General features: G+C 40.8%; 1 gene segment (V, D, J or C); it reads left to right on the top strand.

The window, feature by feature from the left end:
• Positions 1–11,347: 11,347 nt before the first annotated feature.
• LOC134459572 (Ig kappa-b4 chain C region-like) lies at positions 11,348–13,301 on the top strand (the record flags this gene model as incomplete). The annotated part of the segment is given in 2 exon segments: positions 11,348–11,438; positions 12,825–13,301. Coding segments are annotated over 2 exon segments (405 nt in total), but the record flags the coding sequence as incomplete, so codon positions are not given.
• Between the last annotated feature and the right edge of the window lie 8,969 nt (positions 13,302–22,270).

Below are 22,270 nucleotides of genomic sequence, written 5' to 3'. Positions count from 1 at the left end.
CCAGAATTCATGCTGTCCATTCAGAAATGTTACCATTTCCACTTACCACCACCATCAAATTCTAAGTAATTCATTATGACTGGAAAAATGTCACTTTTCATGCATGAAAAGGGGGATCTTCTCCATGGTCGGCCATTTTGAATTTCCAGATTCCAAATTTTTACCTGCAAAACTTAGTGTACTTTGGTCATACTAGTAAATATTAGTTCATTACATTAATGAAAATATCAAATTTGGCAATGGGCATTACAGTTTCAATGAGTAGCAGTTGCAATACGTACTACTCTGGCCCCAATCTTACACAGCGCACCTTTAAAGAACCTGGGCTTTAAGCACCTAGTAACGCCTCTTGGCCAAATAAATACTGTTGGCTATAGCATGTGAGTAAAACCATTGAGTTCAATAAATAGCCTACTTGATAACATGAATAGTAAAGTCAATGGGCTCAATAAATATCGGATAACATGATTAGGAAAGCCTGTGAGTTCAATAAATACTGTCTAACATGTGAGCAATACAGCCTGTGAGTTCAATAAACACTGTCTAACATGTGACCAATACAGCCTTGGGTTAAATAAATACTCCTGTGTGTGTAGCATTCCCCCAGGGCATTGTTTTGGTTTGGCAGGAACTTGTGAATGAGCTGTCAACCTAAGCACACGCACACGCACAGAACTAGTGCTCTTCCTGTCCAGACAGGGACACAAAGACAAGCATGAGCACACACACACGCACGCACGCACGCACGTACGTACGTACACACACACGCACACACGCACGCACGCACGCACGCATACACACGCGCACATGCACACACGCACACACACACAAACACACAAACACACATCTGTCTGTATTTGTGTGTGTGTGTGTGTGTGTGTGTGTGTGTGTGTGTGTGTGTGTGTGTGTGTGTGTGTGTGTGTGTGTGTGTGTGTGTGTGTGTGTGTGTGTGTGTGTTTGTCAGAGCTGAGCGGAAGGGTTGGTGTGAGGCATCAGGAGACTCTGTGGGAAGTGAGCTGGGAGTGTCCCCTGAAGCTGATATATGATCACATGTACACACACACACACACACACACACACACACACACACACACACACACACACACACACACACACACACACACACACACACACACACACACACACACACACACACACACACACACACACACACACACACACACACAGCCTAGGGGGAATGCTTATTTTCTCCTACATGGTTGGTCACACCCAGGGTAAACCATCCCACACATACTGTACTGTATCACAAAGACATCCAGTATGCATATCTCTGTACGTCATACACACACACACACACTCTCTCTCTCTCTCTCTCTCTCTCTCTCTCTCTCTCTCTCTCTCTCTCTCTCTCTCTCTCTCTCTCTCTCTCTCTCTCTCTCTCTCTCTCTCACACACACACACACACACACACACACACACACACACACACACACACACACACACTCTGGGTCTATGTCTCTCACACACAGGCCTCCTCCATAAAGACTATTAAATCATAGACTCTATGTCTCCACGCACATAATAAAGACATCTCAGTTCCACTGGCTGATGAGTTCATAGTTGAATCCAAAAAATGTTCAGTCATTCCCTATGTGGTGCATTATGTAGGCCAGTGGTTCCCAACCTTTTTTGTTTCGCGTACCCCCTAAGCCTCTTAGTTGTGCCATGAGTACCACCTAATTCATGTTCTATATCACTTTCTCTGTGCTGATGTGACTACTCCATACATTTTTTATAATAATTACATTTTTCCAAGCACTCCCTGCAGTGTGCTCACGTACCCCTAGTGCTACACATACCCCTGGTTGGGAAACACTGCTGTAGGAAACACAGACAGTGTAAGAAAAGATATTTTACATTCTACTCTTCTAGTATTTTCTCTGGAGTAACTTTATCTCACACCCTGCAGCATTAATGTATAATGTATAGTGACATGCATCCATTGAACACGCCATAAAGTCAGCAGTGTTTAAGACTGAGAAAGTAGATCCGACACCATGTGTGTCAAAATTCAAGTCTCTTAGTGTTAAATTGACAGTGCACAATTTGTAGTGTATAGGCGTACCGTGTTCATCATACGTCTTTCATAGATGCCATAGACGTCAGACTCCATGTACATTTCACACACGCACGCACGCACGCACACACACACACACACACACACACACACACACACACACACACACACACACACACACGCACGCACGCACGCACGCACACACACACACACACACAGTCCTCCCCCATAGAGTCAATTATATCATAGACTCTGTGTCTCCATACTTATAATAAAGACATCTCAGTTTCACTGGCTGATGAGTTCATGGCCAAATCTGAAATTGTTCAGTCGTCCATTATGTGGTGTATACTACACAGGGAAGCAGGCAGTGTAACTTACACACCCCATAGCAGCGTTTTTCAACCTGGGGGGTCGGAACCCCACGGTGGGTTGTATAAAATGTCTAACACTAACAGTAGTGGTGGGAAAACTCTACATGCAATCACCTGTTGCTTTACGTAATACCCTCCAATGTTAATTCTCAAACTGTGGGCTGGGGCCCACTGGTGAGCCTTGAAAGTATTCCAAGAGGGCCTTGACATTTTCTTTGAAAATCAAAATAATATTTGTCTAAGCCCCCCACATTTGGGCTTGCATGCCCACCCTCGGGAACCCCGGTTCGAGTCCGGTCGGGGTCATTTCCCGATCCTCCCCCGTCTCTCTGCTCCATTCGCTTCCTGTCACCATCTTCAACTGTCCTGTCAAATAAAGGCATAAAAGCCCCTAAAAAATATACTAAAAAAAAAAACAAATAATATTTGTCTGCGTGTTGCTGTTGACTATTTATTTGAGTTTCATTGTTTACTGGGTCAGAGGTGGGCCCCAAACTTTGGGAAAATTTTAAGTGGGAACCCCTGCACTTCAAGCTTTCTCATATAAATAATTGCACGTAGTGACAAGTGATGCACATGCAGTATGCATCAGACTTCCTCTATAATGCACAGACTCCATGTCTCTCACATGCCTCCTCCGTAGAGCCAGATGTAGTACCATAGACTCTATGTTTCCACCCATATAATGAAATGGAATGGAAACCTTGATTTAGATTCTTAAGAATACAATTGAGGGTGGTTCCCTATTTTTAGTGTAGCCAAGACACAATTAATATGTCCAAAACATTACTAGTCCAGAAAGTAAAGCAATACTCTTTAAACAAAATAAACATGAAATAAAACTATAATTTTAATACCCACAAAGCAATAATAAAGACATCTCAGTTCCACTGGCAGATGGATCAAATCTGAAATGACCCCCCCCCCCAGTGTTGAATTATCTAGTTGAATTATTGAATGTGTGTGCTCACCGAAGTGCAGTGGCTAATGAACTTGAAACTTGAACTTGAACTTGTGTCTCTTTGACCTTGTGGTTCACTTCATCTCATAGTGACGTTGTGGCTCTTTGACCTCGTGGCTTATGTCATATCCTCCTCTTCGTAACCTTGTAGCTCTCTGACCTTGTGGTATATGTCATCTCCTTCTCTTCGTGACCTTGTAGCCTCTCTGACCTTGTGGCTTGATGTCCTCATCTTCTCCATAGTGTTCATCATAGTTGGTTCTCATGACTTCTGTCTCCGGGGGAAACACCTGGACACCCGAATGCCAAAACAACTTGCAGATCGCAGATCTAATTCAGATGTACGTAGTTTATGATTGTAAGCCTGCAGGCCACATTCAGGCCACATCTGGGCCGTGTCTGGGGGGTATTTGGGGCCAGATGAATGGTGTTCATTCAGTCAGTAGGCCTACTGCAGACAGATGTTTCCAGGAGAACAATGTATAACTCACAGTACATTTTGAAGTTTCTGTATTTCACCCGGATGAGATATTACACTATTACACAGGAGTTCTAATTAGTTGAAACTTTTTTTTTTAAACTCCCAGCGGAGCACGCTTATGCACCAGGGCGATCCTATTGAAACTCCCATAGACAAGTTTTTTTTTTTTTAAATGCCACTAAGATATGACGCTGAACTTGCACACCAGACACATGTTTCAGCTTTCACAATAGGATGAAGTACTACCTGTGAAAATCTTGAGTTATTTTTTGCCATTTTAAGAAAAATATAAATTGTGCCCATCTGGTCGGAAACGGGCTACAGCTCCCAGCATGCTGTGCTTCGCGCCTCATTGACAACACAGAGAAACAAATGAATACAAGTTCTTCGCGTTTCTTCACATTCTCGTAATCCTGTGAGTTCCATATTGGCGTCTTATTACACATATACACACTTGATTACTTTGGTTTGGTTTTAGCTTCTCTAGTAGATATGATGGCTTCTGTAGTGACGAGTAACCACCTCTCTGGCTAATGTTTGGCTATGCTAATTTGGCTATGCTAATTACATGGAGTAAACACGTCACACATGCGAGTCAGTGTAGTTCTGTATGAGCTTTTAAAAGAATATTAAAATCAGTTCAGATCAGTTAAAAACCAAACATTTTACCACCTGAATCGATAAAACGGGCCAACATCCATATTATGTGACAGCCACTACTCTTACTTCGTCGTCAGGGCCGAGGTGTAATTTTTAAAAGAAAACAACCATTCATTTGATGTAGAGGCTTGGAACGTTGCTAGCAGGGGGCGATGAGATTACTTTCCCTCCCTATTGCCTTGACAAAACAATTTATGAGGTAAATTACTCAGCTATCGGGTGTAATTTTTTAATTCAAAGTCTACTGATTCTAATAGTCTAATACTGTTTTTAATCCCTCATACGTAAATTTGTGGTCACCAGAATGGCAATGACCAAGTTGTAATATATTACTACAGTAAAGGCTCTGTGTTATGTCATAGTGGTGTAGAACTTTGGTCTTTTCAGTGACTATTACAGTGTTCCAATGGGGGAACAGCGTGCATTATGGGGCTGCACCAGTTTCCTGTGTGTTCCTAGAAAGGACTTATTTAACGCCATTTGTTCCTAGAAAGGACTTGGTTTTTTTAGGTTGGTGGTCTCCAAACAGCAGCTCTGTGGACAGATGTTTCCAGAAGCTCTGCTTGCCATCACCACCGGCTCCCCTGGTGTGTTTGAGGGTTTAAAGAGGCCTGCCCTGAGGCCTCCTGAGGGGGTGTCAGTCACTTGCCCCCGTCCCCCAGGGTCCCACACTCCCCCATGTAAAGTCACTGTCTGACGTGTCAAATTCACAAAGGTTAAATTTATTCAATTCACCTTTTTGATTTCAAGGTTTTCATTTTTTTGTATCTGACAAGTTTGATGAACAAAAGTTGAGCACTTGGCCTTCTCTACTTGCACATGAGATGAGATGCATACAATTATAAGTACATTTGGCGCCATCTAGAGGTGAAAATGTGATAGTCTGAGTACAGTGTCAGTCTCAAGTACAAAGGCCAAAAAAGGATGTTTGGTGGCAGAATTGGGTCCCTATACATGGGTTCACTGTGTTTGTAAACACAATGTTTTGAGGAGGGGTAAGACACTAGCAGCCAACCATGTGAGCAAATATTTTGACCTATAGCGGTTTCCAACAATCAGAGGTTGAGTTGTGTGCAGCTAGGTTCATTTAGAACCCATGTATTAACCCCTTAGCGCAGCACCTATCTTATAACCTTACTGTCACCAAACTTATTATGTCTATGTCTTACAGTAATCTGTTACTTAACCCCTTAAAGGGACACTGTGCAGGAAATGGTCAAAAAAGGTACTGCAACTATGGTGCTCATTGAAACCGGGGTGCCTATTGCCAAATTGAATGTTTACATGAAAGTTTACTAAGTAATAAACAAATATTTTCTAGTATGGTCCAAGCACAGTCATTTTTGCAGCTAAAAATGGCTATTTTTGGAAATTCAAAATGGCGGACCATGGAGAAGATCCCCCTTTTCATGTATGAAAGATGCAATTTTTCCAGTCATAATGAATACTTTGAATTTGATGGTGGTAGTAAGTATTCATTAAAAAGGTAACATTAGTGAATGGGCAGTATGAATTCTGGAAATAAACAACTAAAAATCTCACACAGTGTCCCTTTAAGACATGGCATCATAAATGAGCTGTTACCAGAATGGCAATGACCAAGTCGTAATGTATTGTCATAGTAGTGTAGTACTATAGTAGTTAACTTTCAAGGTCCATTACAGCGTGTCACAGAAGATCTGGCGTGCATAAAGGGGCTACGACTCTCGGCACTGTCATCATTGCAATGTTGATATGATGTAGTTGAGTATTTTCAGCAAATAGTGAATAGGCCCGCCGGCGACCCCATCTGCAGTAAGAGGCTACGTAGTATGCCGGTGTCCTGTCTATATGAGCGACCCATCGAGATGTGATTCTCTTCGCTACTGAGCATGCGCACGCATGCGCACACCCTCGCGGTGGTTTTCGCGGGTGATTGCCCATCGAATTGTGAGACCGCAAGTTACGATAGGATCCCCTGAGACTGTCAACTTTAGTGACTCAAACTGTAGCCCAGTTCTATGTCCTCCTGAGGTTACCACCAGTCATCATAGTCTAGTTAGCCTATAACTTGTCCACCGACTGTCATGGACTGAAAGTTATGATATATCCCCTGGGAAAACGGGAAATAGCGTGGGTCATCCAGCAGATCATTGGAAAATCTGCGAAATAGCGTGGCCTCGAACATTTGCTACTTTGTTGCCTAACCGTAATCGCTCACACACTCAGCCTCGAACATTGTAACATCGATCAGAAAAGACTAGGCCTATTTATGTAGAGGAGGCGTTCTCATTGCAAAATGGAAAAAATCGCCACCTCTGATTGAGCTGTCAAAATGCTCCCTCCACCCTTTTCACTCAAGAATTTGAATCGACCGCATTGTAAAATGCCTGAACATGGTAATAAGAAATGCACTGGTGGGGATGTTATGAAAATATGATTCCGGTCATTAAAAGACAGACATCTGCCAAAACAAAGCCACAATACGCTATCTGCTATCTGGGAATATATAAACGGCGCTTGTTTATCCCCATAGCACATGATTTCATGTGGCAATTTGCCTTGCGAGCCCACGTCGCATTGAAACCAAACCAACAGCAAATTTGCATTGAACAACCCATAGCCAGGCCCTGATCCCAAACACTTTCTCCAGTATTTGCGCAAACTCAACTCTCTTTCATATGGTACTCAAACGAGAGGCTCACGTTTTTTTAGTGGTCAGCAGCCGCACGTTCTTATTAAACTCCACACGAACGATTGCACACCACTGTCCGTAAAATAAACAAAGTTATGGTTATTAAAACAGTCCTACGCGGACCGATTGAAACGCCTTCCGCGGAAAATCAAGGTCGCTCATTTAGATGAGGCATCGCAAATCGATAGAACACCACTATCGAATAGGGCGACCGGTCGCTCATCTCGACGAGGCAACACATCTCGACAGAACACCGGGTCTGGCCAAAGCTGTGTTTATGCAAAGCCATTCTGCTTCAGGTAATGTTCCTTTTTGGAACTAAACCCCTCACAAGAGGAAAACGATTATGAGGCCCCTTGAGCGTCCTTCAGATAATGTTCAGTGAGGATTTCCCTAAATGTTTCTGCAGCCATCTCTTCCTTCCTCTGTCTTAATTAGCCTGTCAATCTATGTCATCTTTAAAAAATCCTCACTGTGTGCAGTGCCACATTTGACGGATGGGGGAACTGTGCAGCACAGTTTGAATTACACAGGATGTTGAGGATACAGCCAGCAACTTTGTACAGTGTTATATGAAACTATTTTGAAATCTTTGAGTTTGGGATCCCAACACAGAACCTATCCACTTCCCATAGCTTGTGCTATATTCATCTACTCTTTACCTCGTCTGTACAAGTTCTATTTCAAGTCTGTCCAGCAGGGGGCATGAGCTGAAGCAGGGGGCTGGTCTCTGCTGGGAGTTGGAGGTTTTTGTACGGCTCTGTATCACAGTGTAGACACCCATGTGCTGCTATCGATTTTATGCGAACTCATGCAGTAATAATCTCCAGCATCTTCACTCAGGACTCCATTGATGGTCAAACTGTAGTCATTCCCAGATCCACTGCCACTGAATCTAGCAGGAATACCAGACTGGAGGCTGTTCACTTTGTAGATGAGGAGTTTGGGTTTCTCCCCAGGCTTCTGCTGGTACCAGGAGATACATGGACTACCACTACAGTCATAGTGCACTCTTCCACTGCGTTTGCAGGTGATTGTAACACGTTCTCCAGGACTGGTAGTCAGTGCAGCGGGCTGAGTTACTGTCACCTGTCCTAGGGAACCTAGGAAGAACAAAAGATTATATAACTGTTCATGTCTCCTCACAAAACACGTTGTTTAAAATGCATGTTTAGGTTTTATCACAAAAGACGTTCAAAGTATCAATCGTCTCTTTAACCGTTTCTTTTTATCTCCTAATGTCTTTAAGTTTGTTTACCTTGAATGACGAGGAAGAGGGTCAGAATAGGAAGGATGCAGAGAGAGATGGAAGCCATTGCCACTGTTACAACAGACTGGATCTCGGCAGACTGGGTCTGAAAGCAACTAAAGTCCTCTAGTGACATTCCTTAAAATATGTATGACACAGATGCAAAACATACAGTATATGCAAACTCTCCCTGTCACAAGCGATCAACTGTTGTAGGACACAAAAACTGAACTACTGCGTCAGCTGTCCTTTATGTGGTGTCATTTGTACTTAACTGTATATGGAATATCAAATTAAATGTGGCTTATTTTTGCTACCTTAAACCCAAATCCCCATGGCATGTAGCCCATAGATCATGCATTACACTGCTGCACCACAGCACGTCCAGCCCTTGACTTTGGTTTGCTTCTTATCATCATTTGATTAACCCATTGATGCCTGATGTTGCGTTGCGCAACATTGGCCCTGGCGCCTGGAGCTGCATTATGCAACATTCAGGGCTCATGACATTTGAGACATCTTTATTAAAAATCTTAGTTTGTTTGAGATGAATGAACACATTCTAATGAAAAAGGAGGGTCTTAGCGTTTAAATGCAACTTAGAGCATATTTGTATGAGCTTCAGAAGCTGAGATATTTAGGTTTTTATAGGCTGAGGGCAGGTTTCTTAAAAAGAGCTCAGGCATTCAGCACCCTTTTTTGCAGGTGCCTTAGGCGCCAATGGGTTAATAGAATATGTGTATCTGTCTTTGGTATGTGTCTTTTGAACATTTCCCATTCAATGGCATTTTCCATTTCACTTAGGCCTCTTAGATCATTCATTCATATCTGTACTTTACTCTCATCCCTTATTCACATCTTCACAATGCTCACTCAACTTGGAGGAGAATTCCAGCCAATTGTACCATGTAGTTGTACTGCCCAGAGTACCCTTAACTTATCAGTAACCAACTATGCAGCATGTTTTGTTGAGCTCTTCCCGAGATCGTGGCGAACAAATGGGGGCATGGTTTGTTTATGTTGTATGTATATTTTAAAAAGTAGAAATCATAAACTCCAAGAAACATCAATGGAACGTAAACTAGCCAAAATTCTCCTTTCATCTTCAACTGTCTTTCATCTCATTATTGTTCCTTGACACAGTTTAGTACCTGTTGGTTACGTCTTTCACCAGAAAAGCAGCCAGTTGTACATGTAAATGACAAAAATCACCTCCTGGTTTCACTTCCTAAAATGGTAATTCAGGTTTCAGTCCTCCTTCCCCAGCTACTAAGGCTGCCTCAATGGCAAAGACATTTCAAACTATTGTCTCACTGAGAATTTTTCTGCTATTACATTATTCCTTTATGCCACCACTGCTAATATGTAAGCTGCTTTAGGAGGACAAAGACAAAGGCTTTGATTGTGTTCTCTTCATCAAATTCACCACAGCTAGAGAGGATGGGACTATGTAGCCTATGTGTTTTTAACATTTATGAAGCACATTAAACAGCCAGTGTGTGGAAAGTGCTATATAAACTTGCATGGCCTTGTATTACTTTGATCTCTGTTAACTATAATCTCGGTAAAGCAGTCCAAATACTATGTTGCAATTAGCAGTGATCTTCACCTCATGATCTCATCAGCTCCAGCAAACCCAACCCCCACCTCCCTGAACCCCCCACCCACACACACCCCACCTGCACCGGAAATGTCTCCCAGCTGCATGCATGCTGCTGCCAGCGTTTTTTTGCCTGATGGAGGTTTTTGTACGGCTCTGTATCACTGTGTGAACTCGTCAGCTCTAGGATTGGCACGGTCATGGCGACTCATACAGTAATAATCTCCAGCATCTTCACTCAGGACTCCACTGATGGTCAAACTGAAGTCATTTTCAGATCCACTGCCACTGAATCTAGCAGGAATACCAGACTGGAGTCTGTTCACATAGTAGATGAGGAGTTTGGGTTTCTCCCCAGACTTCTGTTGGTACCAGGAGATACATTTTGGACTACAATCCCAGGCAATACTTCCAGCTCGTTTGCAGTTGATTGTGACTGTGCCTCCTGGGTTGGTGGATATCGCTGGAGATTGAGTGACGGTCACTTGTCCAAAGGAACCTGGAGAGGAAAGGGAAGAAGCATTAACAACATGCAGCTTACAAAAAGAATGAGCATGCATAAATATAATCATGTTCATTCGCTATGCTTTACAGCATAACATACAGTATATGCCTTATGACCTGGAATAAAGAAGAGGAGACTGCTGAAGAAGAGTGGGATCAACATCATTGCTGCTGTAGGTGCTGCTGTCTCAGTTGGAGCCTTCAGCTGTGCCAAGAGCATTTATGGGAACCCAACATGCACTGCAGATGCACACAGCTCTCCATGTAAATCACCTTCATGCACTCAAATGCTCCTCAACACTCTGGGCACTTTAGAACATCCTTATTGAATAGGATTGCATTTTCTTGAGAATGTGACAGAGATTGAAACATTGCTTTTCTGTAAAAACGAGTGTTGTGGTTTTGATTAATTGAAGAGTGATAACAAGCAATTTTCTGAAGAATGATATGGAGAGGGAGCCATTTGTATCTGTGGTGGAAAATCCCACGGACATCTGGAAGGCTGTGTAACATCAGGAAACTGAAGCTGACTTTGTATACCTTACTTAGGCTATGATGAGACAGGACAGAGAGACAATAATAGTATACACAGGCCCAGAGGTGTTACCATTCCCATCAGTTGCAATGAGGAGGTCAAATACATGACTAAATAAAAACACAAGCTACATAAAAATGAAAATTCTCACTAGGCCTATTTGTATTATCTTTCTGCCTTTGTGAATTGTTTGAACCACTTTAACAGCAGTCATTGTATACTCACTATCCATATTCAAAAGCTGCCTACTACAACCTGCCTTTAATGGTCATTCAAGCGTGAGGAGGTTTTTGTACAGCCTCTCAATGAGCTTGTATCACTGTGGTGGACTTTTGGTAGCGGCACCAGACTGGATGTTGGCAGTAAGTCATTTCACAATAATTATTACATGTAAAATTTGTCAAAACTGCCTGTATTTTCCCCGTATTATGCTGTATTTAGGTTGCTTGTGAGGGATGTAGATATAGGGACAATAGTTATCATTGTTTTCAGTGATCTGTTTTAATTGGGAAAAAAAGGCACATGATTTTAAACAGTAAAAATACCAATGGTAACATAATTCCATTTCAGATAATATTTGGTCAAACTCAAAATATTAATTTCACTAGTCCGTGTAACACTTTCAGAGTCTAATCTACTCAAAATTGTGTTAAAATTAAGAGCCGTAGAAATGAAATTCCACTGAGCAACTCCAGAATTTTATGATGACTTTTTACTCCAATGTAAAGAGTATTGAATCTCAATCCCGACTGAAATCCCAATAAGACCCCATATTGGCCATTGCATTGTAAAACAGAAATTCTTATTGTTGATATAGGTCACAGTCACTCAAAAATGCATTGTGTTTGGCTATAGTCAAGTCAACACACAGTAGTTTAAATCAGAGGAGGAATTTATGTGGAAAAAGCCGAAAGCTCTTTTCCAAAACTCTACATCAATTTTCAAAAATTACTGTAGGTATTTTAATTGCCTTTCTGAATTGAATATAAGTGAAATTAGTGTTGCAATACATTTGTTATAGAAATATCGGATAACTTTAACCCAGTTCGGTTCCCGTTGCTTAAAATCAGAATCTAAAAAAATATTTACGAAAATTGTATGCATATGGCTTTTATAGCGTTTAGGAAGAGTGCTATTCATGTTATAGTTTAAATGTTCATGTGATCTTAGTAACAGCAGGTGCACGTATTTTATTCATTACAACTGCAGTGAAATGGGTTTTAAACCTTTACACCAGGAGTGTCAAACTCAAATTGACCGAGGGCCAAAATCAAAATCTGGAACGAAGTCGCGGGCCGAACTCAACATTTACTTATAAGAAATGGACAAAAAATTTGAGTAAAATTGTGCAATTTATACTCATAGTTAAATTTCACACACTCTCTTTCCCATCATACTGTACATGGTAGTTTAAATGTGTCTTCACATCCTGCGACACACAACATTTCATGGCCATATGTTGTTACATACATTAATGGTGTATGTGGGCCAACTGTAACACACATTTGAAATGATCTCGCGGGCCGAATAAAATGGCTCCGCGGGCCAGTTTGGCCCCCGGGCCTGAGTTTGACATCCCTGCTTTACACTAAGAACGATCTACTCATTAATGAAAAAAAAGCCATTTTATGTTGCATATCATGCCTTTTCTCCTTCAACAAATAGATTAGTACTATCGATAGTTATTCTCTGTGTGATTGAATCCAGATAATCTTGTTTTAACCCTGTAATGTCCTGCCTTGCTTTAGCCACCAGGCAGCCCAGTGTGACGGTGCTGCCTCCCTCCAGAGAGGAGCTGTCCAGTGGGGGCTCTGCCACACTGCTGTGCCTGGCTGACAAGGGCTTCCCCTCAGACTGGAGCCTGAGCTGGAAGGTGGATGGCAGCAGTAGGAGTGGAGTGGCCAGTGCTGGGCTCATGAAGGACGGTGTGTACAGCTGGAGCAGCAGCCTGACCCTCACTGATGCTGAGTGGAGAGGAGCCACCTCAGTGGTGTGTGAGGCCAGCCAGGGATCCCAGAGAGCCGTCAGCAAAGCCCTGAGCAGAGCTGACTGCTCCCAGTAGCCTCCAGCCTCTCTTCTCCTCTCCTCTGATCTGCTCTCTGCTGACTCCTCCAGCTTACGGCTTCCCTTCCAGATTCATACATACATTAACAACAACTCGTCTGCTTCTGATGATTTCTGATGTTTTAATTGGAAGGATGTTTTTATGCGTGATAAAAAATAAACAAATTGTTAATTGAATGGGCAAGCTCTGTGTGTCTGACTATTATTTTAGAGACATGAAATATTATTTACATGTGTTACATTATTTACATTGGCCACATTGTTAAAGTGAAACATGTAATTCAGTATTGGCTGTATATTTTATTCTTGAACAGTCTGAAAGACGTTCCACTTCCCATCAGGCAGCTGCACATCTAATCTGGTTATTGGTTAAAAATAACCTCCAACCAAAACTATGCAAATATAACAGACAGCACCATCTAGTTTCACTACCTGAAAGAGTTGAAACCCTCACACTGCATGCTTCATTAGCTTCTGCAAGGGGTACTTTCCTTTTCCAAGACCAGAGTTACATGAAAGTTTAATTATATTTATTTACATTTTGCACAAGGTTAAACTTTAAAATTAAAAATGACTTTCATCAAGTCCTTCAAGAAGCGCTTCAGCACCAGTTCAGGAGAGGACAGCTCCCCTTCAGTCAATGCCTGCCGTGCCATTTCATTGCACACCAGATGACCCCAGTGAGAAATTAGGCTTCGAAAAATGTTTCGAAAGGCTTCGAACCTTTTTGCCTGAAAGCCTCATTTCTTCAGGAAGCCTCATTTTCCCATCACTAACTCAATGACCTAGGCCCTAAACATACATGGGTTCAAAAAATGTTTAGCCTATAACCTGACAGCATGAACCTAGCTGTGCACAACTCAACCTCTGATTGTTGGAAACCGCTGTTGGTCCAAAAATTAGCTCACGTGGTTGGCTGCCAGTAACCTGGTTCTCACGATGGTTGTTACTTCGTGCGAGCTCACGAAGTTTAACAAAGATGCACGAAACATGAAGGGTCTGCGTGAGAGCCAGGCTAGGCTGCCAGTGTCTTTCTTGCCCCTCCTAATAACATGGTGTTGATAAACACTGAGAACCCATGTATACTGTAGGCCTATAGCCTATTGCAGTAGCCTATGCTGGACCATTATTATCATAAATGTAGGGTCTCAAAGACTCTCCTAATTGTGCATTGGGTAAAAAAAATAGATGGTAGGCTATTTAAACCAAAATGTTACCAAATGCTGGCACCAGCTTTCTGTTTAAAGTATGACTACCCCTAACAGTGGTGTATAAAAGAAACTAAAAGCATTTTTTTCATCTGCCTTTAAGGTTAGTTATCTAGCCTACTAGGCCTATATTTCTATGGCCTACTTTCTACTTTGTTTAATGTTTTTCTCCCATCTTCTCTTCCTTTCCTCTTTCCTCTCATTGAATGACAGTTATTAATGTGCTATACAAATCTTCTTACTATGCCCATCCTATGCCACAACGTCTTACTCACAAGGCTGGAAACCCTATTGTGCATCACTGGTACTGCACTCTCATGGTTCAGGTCCTATCTAACTGGAAGAGAGCAGATGGTTTCTATTGGTGACTTCCGGTCTCCACATTCACTCCTCACCCATGGTGTTCCACAAGGTTCAGTTTTAGGCCCCTTACTCTTCGTCATGTATATCCTTCCCCTTGGGAACATTCTCCGAAAACATGGTCTAAATTTTCACAGTTATGCAGATATTAGTCATATCCTCTGTCAATTACACTGGCTTCCTATCCATTCACGTTTCCATTTCAAAATTCTCCTCCTCGTATACAAGGCCCAGCACAACCTTGCACCCTCCTACATCACAAGTCTCCTCACCCCATACAATCCCACCCGCACACTACGCTCCACTGACACACTCCTCCTTACCATTCCCTCCACATACCTGCGCACCATGGGCGACAGGGCATTCAGTGTTGTTGGCCCCAAGCTTTGGAACTCATTCCCACTGTCACTTCGTCAGTGTTCTACACTGTCTGCTTTTAAATCAAAGCCTATTCACTTATGCATTTCAATTACACTGACAGGCACTTCCACTTTCATTATTAGTTTATTTTTTTCATTTCTATTTTATTTTCAAATGTATTCTACTTTTTTTTCTTGTGTATTTCAATTAATTTTTATTTTTATTTCTATTTTATTTTGCATTTTAACTATTCTCCTATTGTTAATTCATTGAAGCTTTGTCATACTCTCTCTATTGTTATCTATCTGTTTTGATTGTAAAGTGTCCTTGGGTATCTTGAAAGGCGCTTAAAATAAAATGTATTATTATTATTATCCATCAGGTTGCATAGAATAACGTGTTAGCCTACCTGAAGCGTGCGTTCATCACCTGCGTGCCCTCACTTTGAACATAAGGCTTCAATCAAAAGAGAATTTTCTAATATGGCAAGATATTAAACTATAAAGATTTTTCAATCCAGCTTACAAGTCAAGTCAAGTCAAGTCAGCTTTTATTGACAGTTTCTTCATACGCACTCATGAACACAAATAAAGGCGTATTGACAATACTGAACACATTAAATTAAATTAAATTAAATTAAATTAAATTAAATTAAATAATTACTAATTGTTTTTTTTTTTTAATTATGAATTCATTTGGAGAGCACTGGGTGAACCCTTTTGCGCAAAATGCTCAAAGAATATGGCCATTGGTGTAAGTTTCTATTTAGATAAAGACAAACACACAAGTTTTAGATAGGCTAGCAGTAGGCTGGCTGCCTCCAGATTTAAAAGAACACAGTCATTGCCATGACAACTTGATGGAATGTTTACTTTTCTTTGAAATTCTAGAAAACCAAACTAGAATGTTCAGGAAAGTGCAGCTCAGTCTATTTGAGACACTGGAGAGAGAGGTTGATTACTATGAAGCTCAGCAAGATTTTCAAATGCTGCTGGTTAGTGCCCAAGGAGGAGTCATCCAACAGGAAGAAAGGTGCGGAGACCCCCCCTGAGGACACTCCTGTGGACACTCTTGAGATGCTGAAAGAGGAGACTCCCGCAAAGCCAAGCTTTTATGACAGGTGGTGTGATTACCAGGAAAGGGTCCAGCTTCTGGAGGAAAAACGTGCCAACCAAAGCAAGTACTTGTTTGCCCGGAAACTGCTGGATTCGATTTTGGGTAAGCATATCATAAACACTAACTTAAACCCTTGACTTTTGTTTCATCATGTCACACTAATTGTATATTACTTTTGTATTTAATATGGTTTATTTCCAATATTACGTATTATTATGCATTATTCTCTGTGTGCACGTTCAATCAGTTTATTTTGGGTATTATATGCTGTAAAGAAATTGACTGCAAACTTGAGCACTATGTCCTAAATGATCTTTAGGCCTCTTTTGCTCCACTCTACAATATGATGTATTGTGCTCATAAGGTACATGACTCTAATTTACGCCCTTGTTTCCCAAAGCATCAGGAACCCTTTCTGATGGAGGCTCATGGGCTGATGTAGCCGATAAACAAGATGGTACGCCTAACTATGGCCCGCGAACAGTCCTTCCAGCTGAAAAACCAAGAATCCTCATTGTCTGTGACCCATGGGCTGATGCAGCCGACAGACAAGAAAGCACCTCTGCATCCTGAGACAATCCTGGCACAGGGGAGATCTGGACAAATTAAGTCAAAGGACTAGAGTAGGATGGGACTCAAAACTTGCAAACATTACAAAAAAAACATTTACCATTCCACATATACATTTGTCAAATCTGGACTTCCTTCAACACATGGGGTAAAGGATCCTGAGACAATGAGGTAAGAGGTCAGGAAAACTTCACTCTTGCTGGGACTTCATTAGGACTGCACTCGGAACAGATTTACTATACAACTGCATATAAATATTTTAGGTGCATTTTTTGTATTCAATATTAAATTCTTGATTAATTTTACTCTATATGGCATCTTGTTGTTATTCATCTATTAATTTACTTATTTGTCCTGGAAGAGCACCGTACCTTTTTTCAATGTCCAATGTCAATGTCAACCATGCCTGACAATAGCTGTGTGTGTGTGTGTGTGTGTGTGTGTGTGTGTGTGTGTGTGTGTGTGTGTGTGTGTGTGTGTGTGTGTGTGTGTGTGTGTGTGTGTGTGTGTGTGTGTGTGTGTGTGTGTGTGTGTGTGTGTGTGTGTGTGTGTGTGTGTGTGTGTGTGTGTGTGTGTGTGCATGTGTGTGCATGTGTGTGTGTGTGACAACTGGGGATGTATGCAAAAAAACTGTTTGAGACGAAAGTACACTAAAACAATACAGGGACAGTCAGACAACGTTGTCATTGTAAAACAGCTGTTTGCAAATTGAATTATTGAATGCTTACATTAGTCTATGACTGCCTGATTATCCTGTCCATTGGAAAACACCATGAACATCAGTATGTTGTTTCAGTATTCAGAGTTAATTCTACTTAATATTCTATAAATATTAAGATCTGAAGAGTTGAAATTACACTACACTGAAACTACACTGACTTTTCACTTTACGTTCCAGTCTCTTCACATGCAGTCTGGCTTTTTTTGTGTGCTGGCATTACATGTAGGCTACTTTTGTTAATGGATTTAACTGAGGTTATTTTCTAACTGAATGACATGCTTTGGGAAAAATGCACACAGTATAAGCTACTTAATATTTTGTGTAGTTGCTCTACATGCCTATTCCTTTAATACTTGGCAATTGCATCGGGGGAAAATCAGTAGGGTATCCAGTTGTTGATGTGACAGGTCAAGATCACTCAAAAATGTGTTGCATCTGTCTGTAATCAATTCATCAATTCAATTCAACACAAAGTTGTTTAAATCTACTGCTAACAATGAGTTTATGAAAGCAGCAATTATGTAAAACTACATTTGAAGAGCTCTTTTCCAAAACAATTTATATCTATTTTCAAAAATGTACAAAAATGCTTTTAAATGATCATTCACGGTGCGGTCATTCTATATTAGCCTAATGTTGTTAAAATCAGTGTTTCAATCCTTACATTTGTTTTAGGAACGTCAAATAACATTAGGCAAAATTAGTTATAATTTTCCAGATGCTTAAAATCAGATGTTAAAACATATTTATAAAAATGTTATTAAAATGGCTTTTACAAAAACCTCCTCACGCTTGAACGATCACTGAGAGGCAGGTTGTAGATATTGACTGTAGATGCTGATAAAATATCCAATACATTTTATACTGTTGCAAGGTGAATCAAATATTTAATGAAATTATTCTATTTTAGTGGTGCTCTCCACTGCACCACTGCAGTGTTTGCATACAGGCATGTATTTTTTATTTACCTCTGTAACCAAACTAATAACCATTGCAAGTGATGAGACTGTTAACTCCTCTGTTCCTCATGTGTATTCAATCCTCTATCTCCTTATTGTCACCAACCTAAACTGTTGAATGGCCTCACTGTATAAGTTAGACTCCCTGTCTGTCTCTGATGTCATAGAAAATCCTGCATAAATAAGGTAAGTCACATAGACGAAGACCAACACATTTTCGTACAATATTACACCCTTAAATGCAACCATTTACAACACTGTCATGCTTTGATTTCTCAGACCTGCAAATGCAAGCATTCTCTACATTTTAAACATAATTTAACTGATAACTGATAACATAAGATAACTAGAATTTAAGATTTGCTTTTTTACAAAACGTCCCAGTATGCAATCCTATTGAATCAGAAAGTTGTAGAGTGCCACTGTGGTGTTGATCAGTGTGTGAGTGCATGAAGGTGATTTACATGGAGAGCTGTGTGCATCTGCAGTGCATGTTGGGTTCCCATAAATGCTCTTGGCACAGCTGAAGGCTCCAACTGAGACAGCAGCACCTATAGCAGCAATGATGTTGATCCCACTCTTCTTCAGCTCTCTCATATTCCTCATTCAAGGTATTTACAGGGACTTATGCTGCAATGGATCACTGAAGAACATTGTTTTATACATGTTCATTATACTTTTAAAAGTTGTGGTACTTCCTCAGACACTTTTGAATGCGGTTTCCTAAATGTAAACTGTTTTTTTTCTGTCAACAGATTCCATGGGGCAGGTGACCGTTAGCCAAACTCCAGTAATGTTCACCAGTCCAGGTGGCACAGTCACAATCACCTGTAAACACAGTGGAAGCATTTCCAGTGACTGTGGTCCACCAGCATGTATCTCCTGGTACCAGCAGAAGCCTGGATAGAAACCTAAACTCCTCATCAAGACAGTGAACAGCCTCCAGTCTGGTATTCCTGTTAGATTCATCGGCATAGGATCTGGGAATGACTTCAGTTTGACAATCGGTGGAGTCCAGATTGAAGATGCTGGAGATTATTACTGCATGAGTCATCACTCTCCTAGTGGCAGCTGGGTGTTCACACAGTGATACAGAGCCGTACAAAAACCTCCCCAGTCAGATACAGTCAGAGCAGAGCTACAGCTGGGACACACTGCAGGTGGTGGGGGAGGGGAAGTTAAACACTACTTTAAGTAAAACAGACAACAATGTTTAATTAAGACAACCTACATATATTTTAATTTATTTGTTTAAAAACTTTATTTTACAGACTTTGTGGTAATATTGTATTTTGCACATTTTTGTTGACTCAAATTAAGTCAATCAAGTCTTGTTAACTTGCTCGCTTGTCTACTTATGGGTGTGCGTGCGTGCGTGCGTGTATGATTAGGCCTACTTTCAGTATAATCTACAGGCTTTCACACATTTTTCAAGTGGAAGTTACAGTATTTCTCAATTGGTTTTGTACATTTCTCGAATCTCTCTCACAATTTTCAAAACACAGTATTCATTCTCAAAACAGCTTTAACAAATGGCAAAAACACCATGGATGACCTGCAAAACCAAGTCTCTTCCTCAAAATCCTTAGTTTGTCTTTCAAAACCAAGTTTTTGTGTCAATGAACGCGTCAGTGCCAGCAGAATGGTTAGTCATTGTGTCATAGTGTATGGACAAGCTAGTCAAATCGATCTGTCATGTTGTCAATTGACTAGTACAGTCTTGAGGATGTTTTCTGAAGCTAAATGTTGTTTAGAATGGATGGAAAATGTTGTAAATTCGACTTTATATGACATTGATCAGGTAAGATTGCACTCTATACATTTAGAGTATGACATATTTATTGAAAGGTTTTCTCATTGCAAAATCAAAAAAAAAATGTCAACTCTGATTGAGGTGTCAAAGTGCGCCCTCTACCACCCCTTTTTACTTGTCTTGCAAGCCCATGTGGAAAGAAATATAGAACTGTAAAGCAAAATAAATTTGAAACAATTCACTGATACTGTATAAAGTGCACTTACTGTCTTGTGAAATTCTAGGGAAATATTGTAATTTTGCGTGGAGCGTAATTATAAAGGGCACATGAGGCATAGAGTAATGTAATGCAGTGCAGTGCTTATTGTTGTATTGCATGCTTGTTTCCTCTTTCCCTTCTACTGCTTTTGATTAGAGAGAGTCAATATTTACCTGTGAGCAATTCACCAATTCAGATCACATTTATAGACACAAATCCAATGGAAATTATACAGTGCTTAACACATTATGGCAGCTTGGTAAATCATTTTGCATGTTAAGACCTGGGGCCTAAATGTTTTGGGGTTTGAGATAGTTTTGTGTATTCAGTGACAATGCTTTTTGAGTGATATGACAAAAGCAATTGCTAATGTACAAAAAAGCTGAGAATTGTACACAACCATCTGCATGATGATGAAAGCATTTGCTAAATGCTGAAAACTATGAGAAACGTATTTTACCATGTGCACAGATAACAGCAGGAAGTCACAATTGAACAAGACGTTTTGAGAATGATTATTCTGTTGTGAGAAATGTACAAAACCAATCGAGAAATACTGTAATAACTCTTTTTACTTTGTTGTCATGGACAATGACAATATTACAACATAACCTCACTTAGTCCTGTAAATGCCTGGGACCTGGGTTCAATTCTCAGCCGGGGACATTACCCATGCCCTGCCCCATCTCTCTCTCCCGACAATTTCCTCTCCACCTCTTCAGCTGTCCTGTAATAATAAAGCCAAAAAGCACCAAAAATGACTTTTAAAGAAGTTACTCTTCTGCAACAAGTCATTTAAATCCTTTTTATGTATTGAACTAGGCCTACATGGTGCACCGCAAGCTGTAGCCTACTCTGTCGCTCTGTCACACCAGCAGTTCATTTTTGCAGAACAAGTAGTGTTCTGACTGGCTACCCTCTAAGGTAGCGTAAGATATAGTATTAAAGATCTTTTGGCACCCTTTTATGAAGACAGGAGTTTTTATATCCTTCATACATCACATACCTTAAATATTACATCATTTTAATAACTCAATCAATCAATCAATCAAGTTTATTAGGACCATGTACAATTAAAACATAAATGTTTCCATTCCATGCACTGCACCAGATTTAGCCTTAGGCTAGTTTTCATCTGTAGACCCTGACATTAAAATTAAATAATATACAATAGAATAATAAAGTAAAGCGGCAGTCAAAAACAAAATGAAAATACACATAAAAACAATAATCAAATCACTCATGTCCCCTGTACCCCCCACCCCCACCCACACACCCCCTCACCCACCCAAACAAAATATAAAAATATATATTAAAAAAAGAAAAAATCCCATGAAATTCAATAAACGACAAGATAGCACTTCCACTACTCTTTGTGCATGTAGGCCTACTGTAGGGCGTATATTATGGCAAATAAACTCACAGACATGACAAATGGACAAATGACACGGCAGCAGTATAGCCAGTAGGTGGCATCTTGCACCTAAATATGAACATTACCAAGATGGAGTTAGAGAGAGCGGTACCGGATGGGCTGTTTAGGATGACAGTCTGTGGGTGAATGCATACAAGGTGGGCAGTCTAGAGTAGCTACAGCGTCAGGCTTGTAGCCTGAGGGTTGCTGGTTCGATTCCCGATCTACCGGGTTAGTGGTAGTGGTAGTAGAGCTACCCTGAGCATGGTACTGTCCTGCTGCACTGCTCATAGGGAGCCATATGAGGCTGCCCCCTTGCATAGGTGAGGCATAGGCCTACATGCAATTTTGTTGTGTGCGCCGTGTTACAAACGGGCTTTCACTTTCAGTTTTTCTGTAGATGACCAGAC

This window comes from Engraulis encrasicolus, chromosome 12 (assembly GCF_034702125.1).
Source record: "Engraulis encrasicolus isolate BLACKSEA-1 chromosome 12, IST_EnEncr_1.0, whole genome shotgun sequence".
Taxonomy (NCBI): domain Eukaryota; kingdom Metazoa; phylum Chordata; class Actinopteri; order Clupeiformes; family Engraulidae; genus Engraulis; species Engraulis encrasicolus.
This window is presented reverse-complemented; position numbering and strand designations above follow the sequence as displayed.